At 47.1% G+C, this 16,852-nt stretch overlaps 1 protein-coding gene across 1 annotated transcript in view; it reads right to left on the reverse strand.

Moving 5' to 3' along the window:
- Nucleotides 1–16,291, reverse strand: part of LOC127205174 (uncharacterized) — a 44,798-nt gene extending 28,507 nt beyond the window's left edge. The window contains exons 1-3 of the mRNA XM_051164356.1: nt 16,178–16,291; nt 4,409–4,486; nt 2,583–2,789 (exon numbers count right to left, since the gene is read on the reverse strand). Of these exons, the coding sequence (XP_051020313.1) occupies nt 2,583–2,789; nt 4,409–4,486; nt 16,178–16,291 (399 nt within the window). The remainder of the gene's footprint in view (nt 1–2,582; nt 2,790–4,408; nt 4,487–16,177) is intronic.
- Between the last annotated feature and the right edge of the window lie 561 nt (nt 16,292–16,852).

Below are 16,852 nucleotides of genomic sequence, written 5' to 3' on the forward strand. Positions count from 1 at the left end.
CTTATTACCCTGTATGCTGGAAAGTGTGAGTTCATGGAGGGATAGGCTGCTTAAGGCTGAAAATCCAACTCAGCGTTTGAGCTGATGGTTCTTTTGGGCATAAAGCTGGAAATTTACGAGCTTTTTACCTGCCTGAGACTTACTTTTAAATACCAGCATTCACTTATATAATAGGTATACACAAGTGATAACAGGTATTTTTATTTACAGAGCTGGTGTGTCATTCTACACGCGAATCCCACTGCCCAGGCAGCTTTTACGCGCAAGGGCACAAGTTTAAGAGAAGCCTTCAGACACTGCATAGAGAGACCTTGTCTTTAAGAAACGCTTGAAACATTCTCCACAGTTGAGTGGAGAGTGGGATATGACTTTCTCACGTACTCTGGTGCCTCACATTTGACCATGTCCCCTGGAGGGGGAGACCTGGTGGCACTCAGAGGAAGGACAGCAGGTTGCCAAGAAGAGACTTGATACCCTATGAGCATATACAGGGGGAGGAGATCCCCCTCAGGAACAGTCATAGGGAAGGGGAATAAGGGGAAAGGGGGAGGGAGGGAAGAATGGGAGGATACAAGGGATGGGATAACCATTGAGATGTAACAAGAATAAATTAAAAAATAAAAGAAAAGAAACGCTTTAACAGTGGGGCGTGATGGCACACGCCTTTAATCCCAGCACTCAGGAGGCAGAGGCAGGTGGATCACTGTGAGTTGAGGCCAGCCTGGTCTACAAAGGGAATCCAGGGCAGCCAGGGCTACAGAGAAACCCTGTCTCGAAAAACAAAAATGCTTGTAGTGATAGTGCAGAGGTTGGTAGGAGCTCACAAGTGTGAGGTCAGTCTGGGCAACCTAGTGAGACTTTGCCTCAGAATGTGTTTCGTTGCTGCTGTTGCTGCTGTGTTTTTAATCGGGAGCTGAGGATGTCCCTCAGAGCACTCGCCCACCATGCTTGTGAATATGGGTTCAACTGAAAGCTCCAGGTATAATAATAATAATAATAATAATAATAAAAAGATACCACTGCTGTGTGTGTGTGCATGTATGGTATGTGTGTGTGTGCATGTATGGTGTGTGTGTGTGTGCATGTATGGTATGTGTGTGTGTGCATGTATGGTGTGTGTGTGTGCATGTATGGTGTGTGTGTGTGTGCATGTATGGTGTGTGTGTGTGCATGTATGGTGTGTGTGTGTGCATGTATGGTGTGTGTGTGCATGTATGGTGTGTGTGTGTGTGCATGTATGGTGTGTGTGTGTGCATGTATGGTGTGTGTGTGCATGTATGGTGTGTGTGTGTGTGCATGTATGGTGTGTGTGTGTGCATGTATGGTGTGTGTGTGTGCATGTATGGTGTGTGTGTGCATGTATGGTGTGTGTGTGTGTGCATGTATGGTGTGTGTGTGTGCATGTATGGTGTGTGTGTGTGCATGTATGGTGTGTGTGTGCATGTATGGTGTGTGTGTGTGTGTGCATGTATGGTGTGTGTGTGTGTGCATGTATGGTGTGTGTGTGTGTGCATGTATGGTGTGTGTGTGTGTGCATGTATGGTGTGTGTGTGTGTGCATGTATGGTGTGTGTGTGTGTGCATGTATGGTGTGTGTGTGTGTACATGTATACAGGTGCATCTGAAGGACAAAGGTCAACATCAGGTCTGCCTCAATCACTCTCCACCTTACTTTTTAAACTTGGGTCTCTCAGTGCCCAGAAGCTAGCCTGGCCGGGTACTGAGCCTTCTGGTTCCTCTGCCCCTGTCTCCTTAGTGTGGATCAGATTCCAGGCTCTGATCCACACCTGGCTTTTGCATGGACATTAGAAATTAAACTCTAGTCCTCAACAAGTTCCCAGCCCCACATTGCTCTTTTTTTAAATATAAATAATCACTAAGGGGCAAAAACAGCTTTGACGGCAGGCACACATCTAAACGGACCTTGGAAACTGCACATTTTGCCTCCACACAAAGGTTCAACAATGAAAACAGTTTGTGTACTCTTAACTCCTACAGACGGTTTAAGACCCTTGCCTGAGGCACATGGCTTCCATGCTGCCCCTTCCCCCCTCGACTAGTTCTTTCAGAAAGATTTTCAGCCTATGAGTTCCCATAGACTTCAGTCCTGATGACAGACAGATGATGGCTCAGTGTAAGAAGCTACCATGCGTCAAGTCTGCCTTCCTGGAGCTCATGAAGCAACCTTGCAGCCGCCTTCAGGGCACCGCACCCACAGACACAGGTGAAGGATCCTTCCCTCCGACGCTCCACCCATTTGTCACAAGCGTGAGTGCTCAATTCTTAGCAAGAACCAAATAGCCAATAGTTACCAAAATGAATTTTTTCACTCTGGTGAGAGAGGTGGGAAGCCCTGGCAAGATCCAGGGGAAAATTCTGTAACTCTCCTCGTGGGACCCAGTGCCCACAGGGCCAACTCTGGTGCCTCAGCAGCAGAAAGGAGAACATCACCCGGGTTAACACAGGTCTCCTCGTGTTCATCCTGTCACCTTTGTGGTGTTAATACAGTTATTAGAAATCAATACAGCTCTTAAATCTCTAACCGCAGCTGTCTTGAGAGCTCAGCCCAGGAGAAAAACAGACCACTTGTTGCTTCCTAAAATAACAGAAAATCCCCAATAGGGGTGGGGAAGGAGGAGAAATATGCAAACACTTAAATTTTATCTTCTGGAGCTTTTCTTTCATTTCCACTCCAAGAGCTTCCTCCTGAACCAGCTTCCAGAAATTCTCATAGTCACTCACGGTCTTCAAAAGGCTACATTTGGCCAGCTTGTTTTGCAACCCTATAATCTTATTTTCAAAGGGAACGAGTATATAGATAAATACATTCTGTGTGATGACATTTTGTTTGGCTTCATTTGTTTGTTTGTTTGTTTGTTTGTTTGAGGCAGTCTCTCTCTGTGTTAACAGTCCTGGCTGTTCGGGGACTCATTAAGTAGACCAGGCTGGCCTCGAACTCACAGAGACCAGCCTGCCTCTGCCTCCTAAGTGCTGGATTAAAGCCACGTGCCACAGTGCCAGGAAGCTACAAAAGGACACTTTTAATGGCAAATTTTAAGTCAGAACATGAGTGGAAATCCTGTTTCTAAACACCAAAGTACAGTTGCTAGGTTTCTTTGGCTTAACTCAGCTCAGGCTTGCTGTCCTGAGAGGGACATACTCTTGAAGTCTTTGGTCTCTAAATTCTATGCATTCGTTTACATTTCAAAGCGTCAGAAGAAGACAGACAGTCTGACTTCTTTCTTTCTTTCTTTCTTTCTTTTTTTGTTTTGTTTGGTTTGGTTTGGTTTGGTTTGGTTTTTCGATACAGGGTTTCTCTGTGGAGCCCTGGCTGTCCTGGACTCACTTTGTAGACCAGGCCAGGCTCGAATTCACAGCGAGTGATCCACCTGCCTCTGCCTCCAGAGTACTGGGGTTAAAGGCGTGCACCACCACTCCCAGCAACTTCTTTCTTTTTTAAAGCTAATTAGTAGCAGACTGGGAGTGCTGGGAACACGGCTGGTCTGAGGGAAGAAACAAGCTTCTAGCATCACCAAGTTCTCTGTGGCCACCGCCCTCCACCTTAATGGCCACATTGGAGTTTGCCATTTGCTGTAAGGCACAATACACTGCTTCCTAATTCAGCAGAAAGGAGGCCTCAGGCCTCTTCCTCTTTCAAATATAATTCTGCTTTGTAGATGCTGGGGCCCATCTCTAAGGAGGCTCCGCACATGGAAGCATGGCCTCCTCCAACACTGGCAAGCTTTAAGACAGAAGCTAGGGGACCTCTGTGAGTTCGAGGCCAGCCTGGTCTACAGACTGAGTCCAGGACAGCCAAGGCTACAAGAGAAACCCTGTCTTGGAAAAACAAAAAGCAAACAAACACTGGCCGGGAGAAGCCTCTCCGGGACTTAGAAAAGGCAAAAGTGTTCATTTACATATTCTTACATAGTCTAAGCGGCTTTTATACTAAGTCCATCCTCAAGCAACTAAGTCCTTAGTTGGCGGAAAGGCCACTCCAAAGCCGTTTTTGGTACAGATATTAACAGTTGGGCTTGAGGTAAGAGAAGCTCTTCTCAAAGCTGACAACGAGCATAGTTGGAGTTCATGGTATGAGAGGTTTGGTTTGATTTGGGTTTGGTCTGATCTGCAGGAGACTGAGCAGGCCTAAGATTGTAATAAATCCAAGAATAAAATAAAATCGGCCATGCATTGTCCTACTCAAGCCTTTAGAGCCAGCCCCTAGAGGCCCAGGGGTGTGTAGAACTTGAGTGTGCTGGATCTCCCCTCCGCCCATCTTCTGGGCTAAGGCTTACTGGCCACAGCAGGGAACCCGGTCTTCCTTTCCTGGCCCTTTGGGGTGCACAATGTGCTCCTGCTTAGAGGACTACATGCGGGTTGCAGGGGTGGGGGCGGGGAACCTGTCTTACCAGGTAGGCGTTGGACCTTTGAGGAAACCGGGTTGAGGCCTTGGGCGGGGATGCTGACGACTGGGCCTCGGACTGTGCCTGCAAACAAGCAAAGAGAAGTAGTGAGCCAAGCCAGAAGTGGCCTGGAACAAAGCCTCGGGCAAAGGAGAAGTAAACAGGCAGCCACAGGAAGCCATTAAGCAGAGTGGGCGCTAATGAGCGCACTGCGGGGGTGCCGAGCGCACCCGCCCCGCCAAAACCACCGGGGACTACCTCGCCTAGCAATTTGGAGCCCAGAGTCCTGCTGACAGGCCATAAACCTGTTTGTAGTCGCCATCGGTTCCCCCTTCAAGTTTGTGTCCTTAGGGGTGAGAAGGAAGGGCCTTCGGATGCTGTGATCTCAGGGCACACAGTAGCAGGGGAGGGGGAGCAGAGGTGCTCGCAACTCCAAGGTAAAGGACTGCCTGCTGCCCGACCCCCCATTCTCACCCTACACCCCCCTCCCGCCCCTTCCTCCCCCAACACACACTCCCTTGTCTGGCCATGGTGGGAAACCAAGGATGTTCAGCCCAGCCTCTAGAGACTTTTTATTTTTTTTTGGTTTTTTGAGACAGGGTTTCTCTGTGTAGCCTTGGCTGTCCTGGACTCACTTTGTAGACCAGGCTGGCCTCGAACTCACAGTGATCCGCCTGCCTCTGCCTCCCAAGTGCTGGGATTAAAGGCGTGCGCCACCACGCCCGGCCCTCTAGAGACTTTTTAAAAGAAGTCATTTGACTTCCTTAATGCTTCTCAGAGGCTCTCCAAGTTGTAAACCTTGCTTCCAAGTTGCTCAAACGAGAGCAGTGGGTTGTCTGAGATAACTTCATAATGCTTATCGCTGAGCGGGGTCCTTCCACGCCCAAGGTGGATCCCAGCCTCCTGCAGATGCTCCAAGAGCGGCCCCACTATCTATGAGCATTCCGAACATCCTCGAGGATGCTGGTCCTCGCAACTTCTTTTCCTTGCAGCAGCGACACCCAGCGGCCACCCCTCGCACATGCCATTCCAGGTCCTGGGTACCCAGAGCCTTGGGCAACCTCGCAGGTCATTTCCCCAGAGCACACACAGAGGGGCTTAGGAATTCCCGTCTTGGATAGTTCAGGAAGTGAGTGGGAAAGCCAGCTGAGGGTAAGTTTCAGGATGGCTCTAGATGTTTATGCAGATGTTCTCTTAGCATCGCCTAAAATTTGCTTATGATCCTTTATGGGAAGACACAGATGTATCCTGTAAGTAGATACCTTAGTCAAATGTGAACAGCCACAACAGATCACTGTAAACAACGCCAGTAGGAACTTTGGTGAAGAGTGGGTGTCTTCCTACTAATCAAGCCTACCGTCCCATGGGGTCCCTGAGTGAGTGTGTGCGCATGTGTCTTTGCTTTCAGCATTCCTGTCAATTCATTTTGCTCAATAAAAATAAACTCAAAAATATTTTCATTGTATATTTCACATGCCATGCACTGAACATTAGAACAGCATATTACTAGTTTGTCATGGAATTTCTGACACATTGAGTTTAATTGAACTAGAACCCAAAACACTGGAATTAATACAGGACAACACACACACACACACACACACACACACACACACACACACACACACATACACACACACACATTTTTGGTCCTGGATCTACAACTTCCCCATTTCTTGGGTTCAGTGCCATCTTCAGCCTTTAATGCAGTTAGGAGACACAGTTCCTGATAATTTTAGTTAAAGCATCACAGTATGTGTGAATAGTTTATAATAAGTCAAACTGGTCAGAAATCTTAAAATCTCACAGATTCTCCACTTTGCCTCCTTGCAGACTTTATAGTGACCGTACTGTCCCGTTGTCCACTACTGTTGAATACTACACTTGGCCAGGAAGGAACAGACAGATTAACCACCCAAGAGAAGGGTGTGAACCCCACTTTCCCCCTTTCCTTCTCTTTCTTTGGACACATGGGTTTGCAGGTTCCTTTTGCACGCATTGGGAGGGCCCTCTCAGACACTGCAGGGTGGTCTCCTGGCAACCAACTCACTCACAACAGCTTCCCAGAATGCCTCACTTCAGACCCTCAACCTTAAAAGAAATTCAGTAGCCTGGTGGTTTGTCCACTTATGTTTGGAATCAGAATCTCCAAAGCCCCTATACCTTACCCCTTAATTCCCCTCCAGGGAACACACCGGGAGAAAAGCTAAAGCCATCCACAGGGTGATGAAAATTCAATTACTGTTGGAAATTTCAACTCACAGCTGTTATAAATTAGAGTATCTATATGCTATATATTTTTAAAAGATCCTAACTTAAAAAAAAAAAAAGATTTATTTATTTATTTATTATGTATACAGTGTTATGCCTGCATGTACACCTGTAGGCCAGCAGAGGGCATCATATCACATTATAGATGGTTTGTAAGCCACCATATGGTTGTTGGGAATTCAACTCTGATCTCTGGAAGAGAAGTCAGTGCTCTTAACCTCTAAGCCATTTATCTAGCCCCTATATGCTATATTTTTATAAACTAAATTCTATAATACAAAGTTTGGTTTGTTCAATACATATTTTTTGAGGGGTGTTATTTGGGGTTTTTGTGTTTTATTTGTCTGTTTAGTTTCAAGACAGGGCTTACCTGTGCAGCCCTGGCTATCCTGGAACTCTCTCTGTAGACCAGCCTGCCTCTGCCTCCCAAGGGCTAGGATTAAATGTATGTGCTGACTCTTTGAATGCTTTAAGAAAATCTTTCCCACAGGCACACAGAAAGAAATCTGTAACTATAATTTTTTTAAAAATATCTTTTTAAGCTGTGGTAAGTTGTCCAAAACTTGGAAAAGGGTAGAAAAGGGGGTCTGAGGTAGAGAGAAAGGTAAGAAGGTGGAGGACTCGCTGCAGAGACGTTCTGCTGCAGAGAGACCAGGAGTGCTTCCTCTTTCAGACCTCAGGGTTGGTCCCGGCAGCCACCACAGGCAGCTCACAACCCTCCAGCTCTGGGAGATCGACACCCTCTTCTGGCCTCAAAGAAAATCACGCATGCACACACTCACACATGCATAGATACACTCACACATGCATAGACACACTCACACATGCATAGACACACTCACACATGCATAGACACACTCACACATGCATAGACACACTCACACATGCATAGACACACTCACACATGCATAGACACACTCCCACATGCATAGACACACTCACATTCATAGACACACTCACACATGCATAGACACACTCACACATGCATAGACACACTCACATTCATAGACACACTCACATTCATAGACACACTCCCACATGCATAGACACACTCACATTCATAGACACACTCACACATGCATAGACACACTCACATTCATAGACACACTCACACATGCATAGACACACTCACATTCATAGACACACTCACACATGCATAGACACACTCACACATGCATAGACACACTCACACATGCATAGACACACTCACACATACATAGACACACTCACACATGCATAGACACACTCACATTCATAGACACACTCACACATGCATAGACACACTCACACATGCATAGACACACTCACATTCATAGACACACTCACATTCATAGACACACTCCCACATGCATAGACACACTCACATTCATAGACACACTCACACATGCATAGACACACTCACATTCATAGACACACTCACACATGCATAGACACACTCACATTCATAGACACACCACATGCATAGACACACTCACACATGCATAGACACACTCACACATGCATAGACACACTCACACATACATAGACACACTCACACATGCATAGACACACTCACACATGCATAGACACACTCACATTCATAGACACACTCACACATGCATAGACACACTCACATTCATAGACACACTCACACATGCATAGACACACTCACATTCATAGACACACTCACACATGCATAGACACACTCACACATGCATAGACACACTCACACATGCATAGACACACTCACATTCATAGACACACTCACACATGCATAGACACACTCGCACATGCATAGACACACTCACACATGCATAGACACACTCACACATGCATAGACACACTCACACATGCATAGACACACTCACACATGCATAGACACACTCACACATGCATAGACACACTCACACATACATAGACACACTCACACATGCATAGACACACTCACCACATGCAATAGACACACTCACACATTCATAGACACACTCACACATGCATAGACACACTCACATTCATAGACACACTCACACATGCATAGACACACTCACACATGCATAGACACACTCACACATGCATAGACACACTCACACATGCATAGACACACTCACACATGCATAGACACACTCACACATGCATAGACACACTCACACATGCATAGACACACTCACATGCATAGACACACTCACACATACATAGACACACTCACACATGCATAGACACACTCACACATGCATAGACACACTCACATTCATAGACACACTCACACATGCATAGACACACTCACACATGCATAGACACACTCACACATGCATAGACACACTCACACATGCATAGACACACTCACACATGCATACACACTCACATTCATAGACACACTCACACATGCATAGACACACTCACACATGCATAGACACACTCACACATGCATAGACACACTCACACATACATAGACCCTCACATGCATAGACACACTCACACATGCATAGACACACTCACACATGCATAGACACACTCACACATACATAGACACACTCACACATGCATAGACACACTCGCACATGCATAGACACACTCACACATGCATAGACACACTCACACATGCATAGACACACTCACACATACATAGACACACACACAGGAATGCATACAAAATCTTTTTAAAAGCTAGAAGTCTAGAGGGCAATTCTGGGATGTCAGGTAGATAAGTGGGCTCTTTAACCTGTCAATAAAGCAGGGGTCTGTGGGTGAGACTCCCGACCTACTACTGTCTTAACTGGAACTTCAGCTAAGGTCAGGGATGAAGATGCCTTTCCAACAAAAAGACACACCCACACCCACACCCACACCCACACCCACAGGCTCTAGTCTGAGGCCGGGTAGGATGATGAACCTGTTTTACATTATCGGCAAGTATGTCTCAGCCTGTCTCTGCTGCTCAGGTAATCCTTCATACACCAACTCCTGTGCTCATTTTCATTAGTTCTTTGAAAATCTTGTACAATGCATTTGAACCATATTTACCTCTCCAGTCTTTCAGGTTCATCCCCCACCCCTTTATACCCACCCAACTTTCTGGTTTTGGTGGTGGTGGTGTATGTTTAACTCCTCAAGGACAGTTTATGCTGCTCTTAGATGTGTGGCCTTCGCTGGAAGGTGGCCAACCCACCAGAGGCCGCACTTATTTTTCCAAATGACTTTTTCTTTTATGTGCATTGGCGTGTTGCCTGTATGTATGTCTGTGTGAGGGTGCTGGATCCCCTGGAGTTACTGATAGGTGTGAGCTATAATGTGGTTGCTAGGAATTGAACCCCGGACCTCTGGAAGAACAGCCAGTGCTCTTAACAGCTGAGCCATCTCTCCAGCCTGAGGCCACACTCTTAAAGAAAGCTAACTCTCCCTCTCCTAGCAGCTCTCAACTACTAATAGCCCTGAGCTAGGGTAGGAGGGACTGCATGCCACCCCCCTCCTCAGCGCTGTAGTTTTGTCTGGCCTTAGTCTGAGTGGGTCTTGTGCACACTGTCTCGGCTCCTGTGAGTTCACATGTGCAACTGACCTGGAAACATTGCTTCCTTGTAGTGGTCTATCACCTGTGGCTCCTACAACCCTTCCATCCCTCTTCCTTGGGTGGAAGGGTTTTGATGTAGATATCCCAAGTTTCTTACACTCTGCACATTGGTCAACAGTGGGTCTCTGTGTTAATTGTCATCTACTGCTGATAAAAGCTTCTGTCATGTGAGAAGACCAAAGCACTAATCTTCGGGTCTAAGAACACATCTGTAGGACTCCATTAAATACCGTCATCTGTAGGACTCCATTAAATACCGCGTCCCTGAGCCCTACGACCTGTCTAGCCACAGGTTCTTGGCTCCAATAATGGATCCAGATTCGGGTTTCAGTTGGTGGAGTAGGCCTTACGTCCAACCAGAAATTAAAAATGTACTTTGGCCAGGTGTGGTGGCACACACCTTTAATCCCAGCACTCAGGGAGGCAGAGGCAGGTAGATCTCTGTGAGTTCGAGGCCAGCCTGGTCTACAAAGCGAGTCCAGGACAGCCAAGGCTACACAGAGAGGCCCTGTCTTGGATACAGGCGCGAGGAGTCACCCTTAAGAATGTCTTTGAAGGTGGTGCCCGTCTTTACTCCTCCTTAGTGTTAGCATTCTGCTCCAGCCCGCCTACCTGTGATGTCATTGCTTACCTGCCACGGGGGCGTGGCCCTGCCCAGGGCCCTGTAAAAGAATAGACCCTCCTCATGGTCTCTCTCTACTTTCTCTTCTTCTTACTCTTCCTGTCTCTGTCTCTCTCTGGGGTGCCCCTCCCCCCTTTCCTTCTCTCCCCGTGCTTATTTAATAAACTCCTCTATAACACAGTATCTGGCATCTGGTACCTTATTGTCTTACTGCCTTGATTATTAATTATACAACTTAGTACCTGGGAAGAGCCAGGAAAGTCTGACCTTTGAGTCTCATTGCTAAAGTGTGGGGTGAGAGAGGGAGCCTCAGACACCATGCACTTCATCTTGGGTCCACATCTCCCTGAGTACGTCAGTACACTCCTCCTTACATGATGGCTCTCAACTCGGAAAGTGAAATAAATGGGTGAAGGAACAGGAACCTTATATTTTAGTATGAAAACTTCAGACCTGGGCTCTGAGGTGCCAATGACATAGACCTCAAACTCCACTGAAGATTTTACAAACAAATGCAGATGGCTGACGCCTGTGGTCCCAACACAGAAGAATGAAACAGGAGAAGGAACAGTCCTGGGCCAGCCAAGGCTGCACAGCCAGACTCTGCCTCAAAGACAGACAGACAGACAGACAGACACACACACACACACACACACACACACACACACACACACACCAGCAGGGCCTAACTAGACCAGGGAAGGACAGAGACGCCTTGTCCCAGATTGGAGTAAACACACACAGTGGAACCGCCTTCCACTCATTCCTAATTTGCAAAAACAACAGATGGTTTTAGTGAATGAAAATTGTTCAGAACCATTCCAAAAAGAACCATTTGTGAAGTTTTTCATTCAAAATATCAGGGCTGGGATTTCACCTGCTCATAGCTGCTGGCAAATTCCTGGACTCTTCTTGTCTTTGTTGGAAAGCAATAAATGGGGGTGCGAATAATTTTAAAGTTTGTTGGGTTTCAAAAGTGTGTTTGTTTGAGTATCATTCTCATTGTTTTGGTCAGAAGAAAAAAAAAATGAAGTTGCTCCACAAGTTGCTGTAAATGTCTCCAGTAAATCTGTCTCAGAAGCAAACTGCCACTCAACAAATAATTTTGATGCCTTGGAATTATTAACTATTTATCTGCCGACTGTCTGCCCAGTGTAACTAAGCTCATAAAACTTGGGCCTGTGAGTCCCTCCTTCTTGTGTGTACTCTCTGTGGGGAGCATTTTAAACACAATCATGGGTGGAGCTTCCAGTAGGAAACCCACTCGTTAATATACACAAATATTTTGTTAAAAGATATTTTACATTTGTTTATGGGAGTGTAAGGCGAAGAATACTATATTTTAGTAATTATACATGCACACACCAAACCTGTAACATTACTTAGGTATCAATATATATTCCAGACAAACCGGAAGCCCTTTGCAGCTTGTAAACCTCCTGGGACTGGGTAGTAAAGAGTCTCACCACAGCCTGAGAGAAGAGACCCAGAAGGTCAGGGTGAGCTCTGCTTTCGTATGAGGAGGGGTGTGCATGGGGGTCGAGGGTGGGGGGGTGGAGAGGTGCGGGTATGGGAGGGTGGGGGATGGGGGGAATCAGACAGGCACGACTTCACTTTCAAATGGAGATTTCCCTTTCTTTTAGGAAGGAAACCAAGGAAGTTGTTTCAAAACAAAGTAAATGCTCAGGATGAAGCCAGAAAGAAGCGTGAAGGGGTTGGTTGCCCTTTGATTTCCCAGCTCTGTATCTGGGCTCAGACAACAGCTTATGTGCATATTAATCAAATGGTAATCACTCCTGCAAGGGCAGTGGCATTTGACACAAAGTCTGGTCAACAGAAAGGTCTGGGGGTATTTTAATCCTATCAAGGTGCGGGGAGGGGGGCACAGGTGGGAAGGGGGCACAAGTGGGAAGTCCCAGTGGAAGGGAATGGGTTTGGGGACTGGCTGAGGCCTGGAGAGCCAGTGATTTTGAAGAATTATCCCCCCCCCCCAAAAAAAGAATTATTTCCAGATCAGTGAGCCTTCTGAAAGGTGTCAACTTTGCCTTCAGAGACCTCAGGTAACCAAATGGACATACCCACCCTGCTCCCGTAGGGGATCGCAAACGTGAGTATGCTCCTGAGAGTCAGCTTGAGGGGTCCACCTGGGACCCAGCAGCCACTTGGGGGGATGGGCCCTGCTAGGGAAGGACCACCATGCAGACCAGGGTGCCCAAAACTTTACTGCTCTCTCACATGTCATTTCGTCCTGTGCCCTCGTGCCCTCAGACAACACTGTCATTAGCAACACTGTCCCTGGATCATTTTGTCCCTGTGCCAACGGCATCTGGAAGGTGGGCGGCTACAGTTACTTGTTTGTTTCTCTCTTTAGAATGCAATCCTGGCCTGGCCCGAGTGGCTCTTAGAGAGTCTTCCTGTACGAGCCAGACAAGTTTAACCACGGGCGGCCAGGTCTTTAAGTTGTTCCTCCTGTACTTTAATTTAAAAAAAAAAAAAATTAATGTGCATGACTGTTGTTCCAGTTGATTTTTATGTCAGTTTGGCACAAGCTACAGTCATTTGGGAAGAGGAAATCTCTACTGAGAAAATGCCCCTCCCCCACCAGATTTGCCTGTGGGTGGGCAAGCATGTGGTACATTTTCTTGTTTGATAATTGATGCCAGCGGTGCCACCGCTGGCTGGTGGTCCTGGGTGCTCTAAGAAAGCAAAGCAAGCTGAAGCTGGGGCGGTGATGGCACACACCTTTAGTCCCAGCACTCGGGAGGCAGAGTTCGAGGCCAGCCTGGTCTACAAAGTGAGTCCAGGACAGTCAAGGCTACTCAGAGAAACCCTGTCTCAGGGCAGAAAAAAGAAAAAGAAAAAAAGGAAAGAAAGCTGACTAAGCCATGGGTCAAGCCAGTCAGCAGCGCTCCTGGGCTTACCCTCCAGGTCCTGCCTCTGGGTTCCAGCTTTGGTTTCATGCAAGGACTTCCCTACGTAATGGAGTACAAGCTGGAAAGGAAATAAACACTTTCATCCCTGAGTTGGTTGGACCGTAGTGTTTGATCACAGCAACAGAAACCATAACTATGAGAAGGTGTTTTGCCAGCAAGTGTGTTTATGCACCACTTGTATTCCTGGCTGTGGCAGAGACCAAAAGAGGTTGTTACATTCCCTGGAACTTGAGTCAAGGATGGCTGGGTGCTGGGACCCAAGGCCAAGTCCTCTGGAAGAGCAGCAAGTGTTCTTAACCACGGAGCCATCTCTCCAACCCTGTTCGTCCTTATTAAATAGGTGTGTGTGTGTGTGTGTGTGTGTGTGTGTGTGTGTGTGTGTGCGCGTGCGTGCGTGTAATATACATATGTGAAGGTCAGGGTTATTCCTTAGGATACCATACACTCTGTTTTTTGAGAGAGGCCTGGAACTGACCTGGAATGCACCAAGCAGGCCAATGCTGGCTGGACAGTGAAGCCAGGGGCCCTGCCATGGACACCTTTCCATTGCTAAAGTCACAGGTGTGCGCCATCACACCTGGCTGCTTCAACCACCACCTCCCCGGTCTAAAAAGTAAATCTGAAATAGGAGACACCTATCTCAAGCTCACATGCATCCTCCACCCTGCTCTATGGTAGTTTGCCTTCTGTCTGGCCACTCTTTCTTATCTCTCTCTCTCTATCTATCTATCAATCAATCTATCTACCTACCTATCTTTCTTTCTTTTATTTTTTAATTATTTATTGGTTTTTCAAGAGAGCCTTGGCTGTCCTGGAACTCATTCTGTAGACCAGATTAGCTTCAAACTCATAGAAATCCACCTGCCTCTGCCTCCCAGTGCTGGGATTAAAGTCGTGGGCCACCACCACTCATCTTGGCCATTTAAAAAAATTTTTTTCTTGGTCTTTGTGTGTGCACTCATATGTGTGTGCATGCATGTGGGCTTCAGGAATTGTGAGATAGGTATGCAGTGTGGGAGACTAAATGTATACTTTTTCTAGTATTGACACGGGGGTTTATGGGGTTTTTGTTTTGTTTGGTTTGGTTTGGTTTGGTTTATTTTTAGAAATCCATGGATCTCTCAGAAGTATCTCTTAATCTGTGAACAAAAACAAAGTGGGGTGTTTTCTTCATTGTGCTTAATTAGAAATCTAGTCAGCTGTGAGATACAGAAAAGTGACCACTGGTGACCATGCCCCAGGGATTTCAAATGTCTGGGTGCTTCAGGTGAGTGCCAAGATGATAGAATGGATTCCTTCCCATAGGAAGTCACCCCCTGTCTGGAGCACCAGCGCGGCTCCGAAGGTAGCTCAGTTCCACCAGCGCGGCTCCAAAGGTGGCTCCACCAGCATGGCTCCGAAGATGGCTCCATATCTGATTCTTTGTCTGTCTTCGCCACCCTCACCCTCATTCTTCTGCTTACGTTGGTGCCTGTGCCCCAGCCCATTCACAGGTACGGCACTGCCAACCCAAGGCAGGATCAGGGCCTGGGACCGAGCCTCTGCACTCTGGTCTTGCTCCTCAGGCTCATGTGACTAGCCGTGTCCCTGTGCCCTCCAGCCTGGCTGCTGCACAAGAGATGTAGCAGCCATTTCTAAATGCTGCCCAGAGTGTCCACCCACCAACTACCTCAGTAGTCACTGAACTTTGGTCTCACAATCTCTCTCCTCCAGACCTCGAGTGTCTGGATTTTCAAACTCAAGGGTAAAATAATTTTTTAAAAAATTTAAAAAAGCCAGGCTGTAGTGGTGCACGCCTTTGATCTCAACACTGGGTGGCAGAAACAGGCAGTTCTCTGTGTATGTTCATGGCCAGCCTGGTCTACAGAGGGAATTCCAGGACAGCCAAGGCTACAGAGACAAACCATGTCTCAAAATAATGACGACAAACAACAAAACAAACGGGAAATAAATCAAGGGAAGAGTCACAGAACACAGGAGGATTTGCATAGTTTGATCCTTGGTGTCAAGGTTGCTAGACAGAAGCATCTGGGTCCTGCTTTGAGCCAAGTGTGTCCCTCACTTTAGATGCGCTACTTCCTCTCAGCTCCACCAGAGGGCAGCATAGAACAAGGCGCCTTTGTTTACAGACTTTCCATGTAATTCTTTTTGGTGATTTTAATTCACCACGAGACCTGGGATGACTGACTTAACAAAAAACAAAAACAAACAACAACAACAGCAAAAATTTTGCTGTAATTGTACGTTCTCACAGTTTTAATTCTCCAGAGCTACCACTACTGTCCCAAGCGTGCAGTGGTATGTCCCCGCCTCTCAGTGTGGCTGTGTGGTCACAGGATGTACCCGGAAAGATCAAACACAAGATTTTACTCCCTTGGTTCACAATGACACAAAACACTGGCTACCTGTTCCGGCAAGATCTGCCGTGCTGCCTTCCGTTTGTCCTCCTCTTGGGCACGACTGTCCCTGTGTTTCTTCCCTTTGCCGTTTTTTAAATGATCTCTCAAGATCTGGGACATCCTAAGTCACACGGACAATAACAACAACAACAACAACAACAAAAATGTGCATCAAAATTTGAATTACACCACTTTTTAAAGAGATGTGTTTTATGCTGTGATGTACTGTACACATAGCTTACCTATGCATGTGAGTACCCCCCAAAACAAGGAGACGCGCAGCCAGTTCTGGAAGCAGTTAGGACCATGAGCAGAGAGAGAGAGAGAGAGCCTTTTCACAAAGCTCCTTGATGCTGCAAACTGGCTACCCTCCCGCTCTGGCTGAGGCAGAGTGGGCACACAACAGGAAAGTTACAGAAGGCGAGGGAGCAGGCAAAGCAATTCTGAGCCTCTCAAGTGCGGCTGGAAAGGAAATCGCTTTTCTGAGCACAGCAGCCAGATCCTCTAGGCAGGGACGGGCTGCAAACCACAGAAGCTGCCCGGCTGACCTGTGCTCATGCTCGGTCTGCCTCCAGCCCAGCCCCTCCCTCCAACCGTGCTGTTTCTTGGCTTTGCGATCCTAGCAGCAAGCAGTGCTCTGATTTCTGTAGCCCAGCAACGGGACTGAGGGGTGCCGTGTGG

This window comes from Acomys russatus, chromosome 21 (genome assembly GCF_903995435.1).
Source record: "Acomys russatus chromosome 21, mAcoRus1.1, whole genome shotgun sequence".
In the NCBI taxonomy this organism is placed as follows: domain Eukaryota; kingdom Metazoa; phylum Chordata; class Mammalia; order Rodentia; family Muridae; genus Acomys; species Acomys russatus.